The 10293-nt window shown below is 43.0% G+C and overlaps 1 protein-coding gene across 1 annotated transcript; it reads right to left on the bottom strand.

The window, feature by feature from the left end:
* Positions 1 to 6200: 6200 nt before the first annotated feature.
* LOC133365362 (uncharacterized) lies at positions 6201 to 9468 on the bottom strand. The gene is made up of 2 exons (XM_061587134.1): positions 7673 to 9468; positions 6201 to 6284 (listed from the first exon to the last, which is right to left on the bottom strand). Exon 1 carries the CDS (start codon positions 9440 to 9442, stop codon positions 8084 to 8086), a length of 1359 nt encoding a protein of 452 aa, XP_061443118.1. The 5' UTR covers positions 9443 to 9468; the 3' UTR covers positions 6201 to 6284; positions 7673 to 8083.
* Between the last annotated feature and the right edge of the window lie 825 nt (positions 9469 to 10293).

Below are 10293 nucleotides of genomic sequence, written 5' to 3'. Positions count from 1 at the left end.
CGTCCCAGAGTGCAGGACACAGAATAATGGGCTCAAGTTGCAGGAAGCCAGATTTTGACTGGACATCAGGAAAAACTTCGTAACTCTTAGAGCCATACGACAATGGAACAAATCACCTAAAGAGGTAGTGGGCTTTCTGACACTGGAGACATTCAAGAGACAGCTGGACAGCCATCTGGCGGGAATGCTTTGATTTGGATTCCTGCATTGAGCAGGGGGTTGGACTTGATGGCCTTATATGCCCCTTCCAACTCTACTATTCTATGATTCTAAGATTTTCTTCACCACTTGGTGGGACACCATTGATGACTAGTTTACCAAGTATTGAGCTCCATACATGGCCACTTGGTGAATAAAATGGTCATCCATATTCACCCACTATGCTGGAGACAGGCATCCATCCTGGGAGCAGGAAAGGATCCCACAGGCTTCTGGTGCATTTTAATTTGGAAATATCATAGAAATAATCTTTCTCTCTCTCTCTCTCTCTCACACACACACACACACACACACATGAACAGGACACCGTCAAAAAGGACAAGAGTAAGCTGACATGCTGGAAATGTGGAATATTTCTGTGCAAGCCATACAAGGACCTCATATTTACAGTGACAGTAACCCATGAGAAAGAGAAGAAAGGCTAGCAATGGCTACTAGTTATGATGGCGATGTTCTGCCTCCACCAGCAGAGGCAGTATGCCTTTCAGTACCAATTGCTGGGGAGCGCAAGTGGGGAGAGTGCTATCTGAGTGCTTCAGATGCCAGTGGGAAGCCCACAAGCAGACTCTAAGAACCATGTCTTCCCATATGAGGCTGTCCATACTCTAAGAACATCGAGGAGGCCCTCACAGGCACGTGTAGTGAGAACACGAGACAGGGCCTTCTTGGTGGCTGCCCCAAGCTCTCGAACTCCTTTCCTAGGAAGGTTAGACTGGCTCCCTTCCTGTTGTCCTTCCATCAGCAGGTCATTTTTTTTTCTATTCCGACAGGCTTTTGGGAACTGACTACAAGGGCTATTAATAGGCTGCTGTTTTAGTGGTTTTTATTTTGTGGGTTTTTCAATTGCTATGTTTTAAATGGTTTTAATCGCATAGATATAATTAAAATGTAATAAAACTAACTTTCTCTATGTTTCACTTTCTCTATGTTTTTAGCTGCATTTGTTTTCATTTTTGTAAGTTGCCTTGAGTCCCAGTTCTGGGGAAAAGGAGGGATATAAATGAATAAAATCATCATCATCATCTGTTTGTCCACTGTGAGAACAGCATGCAGGACTAGATGGGCCTTTAGCATTGAAGTCTGGTAGCTCCAATGTCAGTGGGGCAGTGAATCCACTCTGAGTTTTAGTCTGAACTATCAAGGAGCTGTCCAAGGTCTTTTCAAGTTTAGACTAAATCCTGGAAGAGATTCACTGCCCCACTGACATCAGAGCCACCAGTTTCCATTGGCTTGTGGTCTCATCCATTCTTGCATTCTTAATTCTCTTTAAGCTACATAACCTTTGTATGAGCAGGGACAGGTCATGGTATAAATCTGTACATTTAAAAAAAGAAAAGAACTGTCACTAAGATTATGACTATATAAAATGGAACAGTAGCATGATAAAATACCTGTATAGAGCAATCTCATGAAAAAAGGAGAACGAGCGCTACCCATACTCCTTTTATTAGGCACAATCCAGCTGATCAGTTTCTAACTTCAGAGAATTAATATCTTTAATATTTTAAAACAACTTCACAATCAACTTAAATCTTATTACGATGGATGGCAAATATCTCAACAGGATTATACACAATGAGTTGTATTTAACTAAGGCCTACTCAGAGGAGACCCAGTGAAATTAATGAACCTAAGTTTGTCATGTCTATTAATTTCAATAGGTCTACACTGAGTAGGACTAGCATTGAATACCACCTTTAGTTTAGGGTTTCTGTTTTAAGATAACAAAAAAACCCACTAAAAAACTTTGCCAGGGTGGTGGTGTATTTTAATCACATCAAATTTTCCAATCAATCCTCCCCCCTGTCATTGCATAAATGATTTTAATAAGTAGTGTGTTATTCACACAAGGACATCGGGTATCTTTTGTTTTACTTTTAACCATTCTTACCTGCCTTGATCCCTTGGGAAGTGGCAAATTTAAAACACTACCACCTCCACACAAATGTGTTGACTGAATTACCAATAAATAAATAAATAAACATGGAATGACAGGTAGAATTTTAATATGAAGACTCCCAAAGAAATCTAACAAAAAGGTCGCATTCGCTTTACTGCTGGGAGGCTGACGAAAATGTCAATGTTAATTTAGGGTCACAGAAGAAATAGGAAAATAGACAGAATGTGTCTGGCACAGCAATTAGCACGCAGCAGGCATTTAATATTGTTAAATAGTCTTAGCACTGAAGAACAATTCTTTCAAAAACAGTACTGCATCAGCATTACTTTTAAAAGGGAGGTGCTTGACTGAAGTGACAGTATTAATCATTATATCTTTTTTTTTTTTTTGTAAGACTGGGGATATATTTGTATCAAAGAATCAACAAACTATGCCTGGGACAAAATTGTGCAAAATTTAAAACAAGACAAAATGTCAAATTTTCTGAAATTCTGAATGCAAAATTCTAAATGCAAACATTTAAGCTGAAATTCAGTATGTTTCAAGGATTTATTTTAACTTTGTCCTCATCTTAAATAGCAGGTATATTCTCTCATGTTTAGTTTTATGTAAATAGACATTTTATATGTATTATTTGCAACAGTCAATGTCTACAAGCAACAAATATTTATCATATTGGATCGGATATTTGAACATGAAATTTTACCTCAAAAATAACATTGCACTTTGTCTATCAGTTGCTAGATACCACTGCATAGCACACATCAGATATTTGAGATGCAGACTCTCAAATATTGTCAATATACTATTATGATGAATCAATATTATTTCATATATTTCATATGTGACACGCAATGACATTCCGTTCATGATGGCTGACACACTCATAATATCTAGCTGCCATATGACAATTATCAGGTAAAACCAATGCAGAATACCAATGAATATAAGCTACTAAATAGAGCCAAACATTAACTGTCAGTAAAATGTCTAAAATATTTACCTTTTTATATGGGATTCTACAGATCTTCTATAATAAAAAGTACATTGCATGCTATTCGGTATCTGTTGATAAAATCAAATATTAATATCAACCAGTGAGTGAGCAATCAGCAAATATTCAAACCAAGCCAATGAATATATTAAACAGTAAACTTCATACCAAATATTTGGGAGTGCTTCAGCAACCCAACACAAGATGGCAGCAAAAGACAAATTTGGGTGTTTTCATGACTCCCATTTTTTATATTTCAACCTATTTAAAAGTGAGAAAGGGTTAGAGTTGTTAGAATGTTATAGTTTGTGGATACAGAATTCATTTTCATGTTCTTCTCTGGGTATAACAGCATGCATTCATTTTTGTGATTACTTGTATAAATCTCCCTGACTCTTAAATTCAGGGTGGCCAACATCTAGAAAAAGGAAAAAGGGAATGGGGGCAGGGGAGGAGGAGGAGAACAACTGTTTATTATCTCTTTGGTATTTTCCTGCTGAGATCTGCCTGCGTTGCACTTGAGTCCCCCATTGGTTCAATCTCCATATGCTGGGTATTAGGCAAGGGGAGGCTGTAGTTCAGCAACAGAGCACCTGCTTGCAAGCAGAAGGTTCCAGGTCCAATATCTGGCATCTCCAGGTGAGCCTGGGAAAGGTTTCGGTCTAGACCCTACAAAGCTGCTGACAATTCGTGCCAACCAGTCTTCGTCAGCTATGGCTGACTTGGGTTCATGGGAGCTGTATTTGGAGGAGAGAAGGGGGGGATATTTCCTGACTTTATAATGACAAAATCAAGCTCCCACTCAATGGTTGTCGCTTATTGCCTCTGAATCCTGGTAACTGTGGGACACGGGTGTGGCAGAAAGCCAATCAGTTGGAGATATTATATTTAACTAACCCTAACCCTAACCCTGACCCTAACCTTAACCCAGAACGCAACCTTAACCCAGAACCTATCTGCAATCCGAATGGGAACCCTAACCTTAACCCTGACCCTGACCTTATCCCTAGCCCTAACCCCTAACATGGAATCTAACATAACCCTAACTGTAACCCTAACCTTAACCCTACCCTACCCCTAACTGTAACCCTAAACTAGAACCTAACCCTAACCTTAATCCAGAACGTAACCATAACCCAGAACCTATCTGTTACCCTAACCTTAACTTTAACCCAGAACGCAACTTTAACCCAGAACATATCTGAAATCCTAATGGGAACCCAAACCCAAACCCGAACCCTAGCTAACATTGTGATGTGACGTGATTTACTGGCGGGTTGCCCTGCCCACCTGTCAAAATCCCAACATCAGAGGTTGAAAGGAGGAGCGCAGGAAGACTTGCAAAGCCTGAACCTAACCCAAAGCTTAGCCCTAACACAGAACCTAACCCTAGCCCGCTGCTCTCAAACCTCCTGCCACTCCCCCCACATTAACCCTGTACAGCTTCCTCAGCCTACCCCATGCCACTACTAAGCAGTGCTAGGGTTGCCAGGTCCATGGCCTGAGACTGATCCTGTATCTTTAGGAGAAGAGAAAGTCAGCCAACTGCAGATGTTCTTGCAACCCTGTAATGGGAAAAACCACAAGGTAGAATTCTCCCTTCCCCCTGCACAACTTGTAAAGATACAGAAGACCTCTTGGTTGCCTGGCCCAGCCTCCCATTTTCATCTTTACCTTTTTTCCTCCCTTCCTCCTCCTTCCCTTTCTTAACTCCCTGTTGAACACAGACCATCCCCGTTTCCATGCCTCCTCCCCTCTCACTTAAGAACATAAGAACATAAGAAGAGCTTGCTGGATCAGGCCAGTGGCCCATCTAGTCCAGCATCCTGTTCTCACAGTGGCCAACCAGGTGCCTGGGGGAAGCCCGCAAGCAGGACCCGAGTGCAAGAACACTCTCCCCTCCTGAGGCTTCCAGCAACTGGTTTTCAGAAGCATGCTGCCTCTGACTAGGGTGGCAGAGCACAGCCATCATGGCTAGTACCCATTGATAGCCCTGTCCTCCATGAATTTGTCTAATCTTCTTTTAAAGCCATCTAAGCTGGTGGCCATTACTGCATCTTGTGGGAGCAAATTCCATAGTTTAACTATGCGCTGAGTAAAGAAGTACTTCCTTTTGTCTGTCCTGAATCTTCCAGCATTCAGCTTCTTTGAATGTCCATGAGTTCTAGTATTATGAGAGAGGGAGAAGAACTTTTGTCTATCCACTTCTTCAATGCCATGCATAATTTTATACACTTCTATCATGTCTCCTCTGACCCGCTTTTTCTCTAAACTAAAAAGCCCCAAATGCTGCAACCTTTCCTCGTAAGGGAGTCGCTCCATCCCCCTGATCATTCTGGTTGCCCTCTTCTGAACCTTTTCCAACTCTATAATATCCTTTTTGAGATGAGGCGACCAGAACTGTACACAGTATTCCAAATGTGGCCGCACCATAGATTTATACAGCGGCATGATGATATCGGCTGTTTTATTTTCAATACCTTTCCTAATTATCCCTAGCATGGAATTTGCCTTTTTCACAGCTGCAGCACACTGGGTTGACATTTTCATTGTGCTGTCCACTACAACCCCGAGGTCTCTCTCCTGGTCGGTCACCACCAGTTCAGACCCCATGAGCGTATGTGAAATTAAGATTTTTTTGCTCCAATATGCATAATTTTACATTTGTTTATATTGAATTGCATTTGCCATTTTTCCGCCCATTCACTCAGTTTGGAGAGGTCTTTTTGGAGCTCTTCACAATCCCTTTTTGTTTTAACATCCCTGAACAATTTAGTGTCGTCAGCAAACTTGGCCACTTCACTGCTCACTCCTAATTCTAGGTCATTAATGAACAAGTTGAAAAGTAGCAGCCCTCTTTGCCCACTTCTGCAGCCCTCTTTGCCCACTCGCAGCCATGGTTATATATGTTGCTTTGTTTTTAAGGTGAATAGGCTCTTAAGAGTAAGCCTGTCAGTTAGCTTGTTCTGTTAGAGAAGGTTAAATTCAGTTGTGAATATTGTACAAATATGGGTGTTTACTCGTTAATAAAATACTTGTTCTAAATTACTACCTTGAATCTGGAACTTCATGTTGAAGATAACACAAGGTACTAGCAGTGAAATGCATTGTGCGAAGGTATTATGGAATATTTGAGGGCTCCACGTAGTTTATCTTTCTCACATGAGGCAGCTGAGGAATGAAAGAGGGAGATGTTTGAGTACAGTGAGAAAAGAGAGATGCTAAAAGGAAAAAAGTGGTGGTTTTAAAGAATGGCAGAGGTTTGAGTAAAGCAGAGTTTGAAGGACACTGAGGAAAATAGTGGTTTTAAAGAATGGCAGAGTTTGAGTAAAATGAGAAGAGGCTTGAGTACAGCAACAAGAGAGTTGGGAAAGGCTATGATCTGTTAGGTTCTGTGATGTACCCATCTCTGCTATTTCTCCTCATTAAAACTTTTTTTTTTAAAAAGACCCCTCAATGTTCCTCCCTTGCCAATCTATTCAGATCTCTCATTTTAAACCACCACTTTTCCCATTCTCACTGCCATGCCAAGGCCACTGCTGCTGTGCAACCCTCCTTCTCTTTTGTTCCCCTACCCTTCCATCCCCCACAACTTCATGCAAATCCAGGTTTGTGACAAGGTACTACAAGTCCTCCCTCAGAACTGTCAACCAACCCATCCAAATAACTTTCCACTAATGACTCTCCAACAACTCTCACCAACCGACCCCCCCTCAACTGTCATCCTCCCATTTATACCTTCAGCCAATCATCATCCAGCATTCTCCAGCCTGCCAACCCATGCTCTCCCCCCTCATTCAATTCACTGACCATATATCCCTTAATAAACCCGCACTTACCATATTTACAGGTTTTAACATATAAGGACATCACAGTCTGCAAGTTCAAATCCCCGCTTGTGTCTCCTGGGTGTTAAGGGCCAGCTAAAGATCACCCCCACAGTGAGTGGCTCAAGGGTTACATGCCCTGCCACCTGTGCAGCTGTGGGCAAGCAGCATAGTCCCAAGGAGCCCAGTTGCACCCCATCTGGCAGTTGCGGACAAGGAAGGGGCTGGCTTGTGCAGCTATGGCATGCTGAACAGGACCTAGCCAGCTGGGGAGGACTAGCTTCAGAGGGAGGCAATGAGAAACCCCCTCTGAATACCACTTACCATGAAATCCCTATTCACAGGGTGGCCATAACTCAGGATCGACTTGCAGTCAGTCCATTTCCATATATGCATAGTATTTCCTTCTGACCTCTCTCCCTATAACCACCCATAAACATTTTAAAGGCTGCTGAATGTTTAACTACTCTGTTTAGTATATAACATTAAAAAAAGAAAACAGTACATCTACTTCAGAAGCCTTTGGAGAACAGGCTACTAGAGGAAATGAATGCAGCATACGGCAGAGCTTTCAGCAACATTGCATTTGTAGAAGAGCTCAGGCCAGTAATTCTTGAGGCCAGAAGGGATGTGTTATAAAATGTAACTGCCCACCACTGACAGCATTTAAAACTAAGCACCAGCATACTGAACTGTGGTCAGATATAGACTGGAAGAGACATTTGGTCTTACCGTGAAATCGGTCTTCTCTGTGCATGTCAAAGATGATATCAGGTGGGTAACTAGCTCCACCTAGTGGTTGAAGGCAAAAGAGTACTGCTGACGTTTTACTGTAGGTCCGTTCCGTCTGCGCCTGCTCCGTCCGCAGTTTTTTAATAACAAGCCCACAGAAAGAAATGAAATAATACCACAAAAAGACAACACAACAGTACTCATACACTCTCTGCTCAAGGTCTAACAGCGCTTGGACAGGCAGCCCAGCTGTCATAGGGAGCGGCCCTGATATCATCTTTGACATGCACAGAGAAGACCGATTTCACAGTAAGACCAAATGTCTCTTCTCCTGTGCATGGAAAGATGATATCAGGTGGGACATACCAAAGCTGACCCATGTAGGGTGGGAATACTGCTGGGCTATGGGTACTAGTGATCTGAGAGGACATGCTGTAGCACTCTCCTACCAAAGGCTGCCTCGGCTGAAGCATAGGAGTCTATTTTATAACGTTTAATGAAGGTATTGGGAGTGGCCCATGCGGCTGCCCTACATATCTCCCCCAGAGAGGCATTATGGGAAAAGGCCGCTGATGTGGCCGCCACCCTAGTAGAATGAGCTACCAACCCGGCGGGCCGGGATAATCTTAGAGAGGCATATGCCAAGGAAATGCATGCCTTGATCCACCTGGCTAGCGTAGATGTGGTGACTTTATTCCCCATGGATTTTGGGTGAAAGGAGACAAACAAATTATCTGTTTTCCGAAATGATTTAGTCTTGGAAATATAAACTTTAAGGGCTCTTGTCACATCAAGAGAGTGCCAGGCTTTTTCTAAAGGATGGACAGGATTTGGACAGAAGGATGGTAAGACCAGCTCCTGCTGACAATGGAAGGCAGACAACACTTTGGGACGAAAGGAAGGGACAGTACGGAGGACTACTCTATCCTTATGGAATACACAAAAATTTTTATGGACAGACAGGGCATTCAATTCAGACACTCGACGGGCCGAAGTAATGGCCACAAGAAACAAGACCTTAAAGGAAAGAAGACGGAGAGAAACTTGACTCAGGGGTTTGAACGGAGGTTTTTGAAGGGCTGACAAAACCTTATGCAGATCCCAAGTTGGGTAGCGATGCACCGTAGGAGGTGCAGTTATCGTTGCTCCCCTGAGGAAACTCTTGACAAAGGGGTGAGATCCGACTGGCTTATCCGGGGATCTGGAGAGGGTTGCCGATAAGGCTGAAACTTGGCGCCTCAGGGTGTTTGGTCTGAGACCCAAAGATACGCCATCTTGCAGGAAGGACAAGATTTCTTTTACTCCCGCCTTTCGAGGAAGAACCCCTTGTTTCTGCGACCAGGATGAGAAGGCCTTCCAAGTGCTTTCATAAATTCTGAGCGTGGATGGGCGTCTAGAAGCCATCATGGTTTCTACTACTTGCGGAGAGATGCCTCTTTTCAAGAGTCTCTTCCGTTCAAGTTCCAGACATGAAGTGCCCACCACTCTGGGTCTGGGTGCTGGAGCTGTCCCTGAGAGAGCAGGTCCGTTCGCGTTGGAATCTTCCATGGTGGTTCCACCGACAGATCGAGAAGGTCTGGAAACCAAGGTCACCTTGGCCACCATGGAGCCACCAACAAAAGTGCTGTCCTTTCGGCACGAAGTTTTTTGAGTACCCTGGAAATCACTGGAATTGGAGGAAATGCATATAGTCTGCCCGGAGGCCACTGGGAAGTCAAGGCATTTATCCCTTCCGCGCCTGGTGACGCATATCGGCTTCAACTTGTTCATTAATGACCTAGAATTAGGAGTGAGCAGTGAAGTGGCCAAGTTTGCTGACGACACTAAATTGTTCAGGGTTGTTAAAACAAAAAGGGATTGCGAAGAGCTCCAAAAAGACCTCTCCAAACTGAGTGAATGGGCAGAAAAATGGCAAATGCAATTCAATATAAACAAGTGTAAAATTATGCATATTGGAGCAAAAAATCTTAATTTCACATATACGCTCATGGGGTCTGAACTGGCGGTGACCGACCAGGAGAGAGACCTCGGGGTTGTAGTGGACAGCACAATGAAAATGTCAACCCAGTGTGCGGCAGCTGTGAAAAAGGCAAATTCCATGCTAGGGATAATTAGGAAAGGTATTGAAAATAAAACAGTCGATATCATAATGCCGCTGTATAAATCTATGGTGCGGCCGCATTTGGAATACTGTGTACAGTTCTGGTCGCCTCATCTCAAAAAGGATATTATAGCGACTCCCTTACGAGGAAAGGTTGCAGCATTTGGGGCTTTTTAGTTTAGAGAAAAGGCGGGTCAGAGGAGACATGATAGAAGTGCATAAAATTATGCATGGCATTGAGAAAGTGGATAGAGAAAAGTTCTTCTCCCTCTCTCATAATACTAGAACTCGTGGACATTCAAAGAAGCTGAATGTTGGAAGATTCAGGACAGACAAAAGGAAGTACTTCTTTACTCAGCGCATAGTTAAACTATGGAATTTGCTCCCACAAGATGCAGTAATGGCCACCAGCTTAGATGGCTTTAAAAGAAGATTAGACAAATTCATGGAGGACAGGGCTATCAATGGGTACTAGCCATGATGGCTGTGCTCTGCCACCCTAGTCAGAGGCAGCATGCTT

The sequence above is a fragment of the Rhineura floridana genome, chromosome 10 (genome assembly GCF_030035675.1).
Source record: "Rhineura floridana isolate rRhiFlo1 chromosome 10, rRhiFlo1.hap2, whole genome shotgun sequence".
Classification (NCBI taxonomy): domain Eukaryota; kingdom Metazoa; phylum Chordata; class Lepidosauria; order Squamata; family Rhineuridae; genus Rhineura; species Rhineura floridana.
Note: the sequence above shows the minus strand (reverse complement) of the source record. Positions and strands in the feature narration are given on the sequence as shown.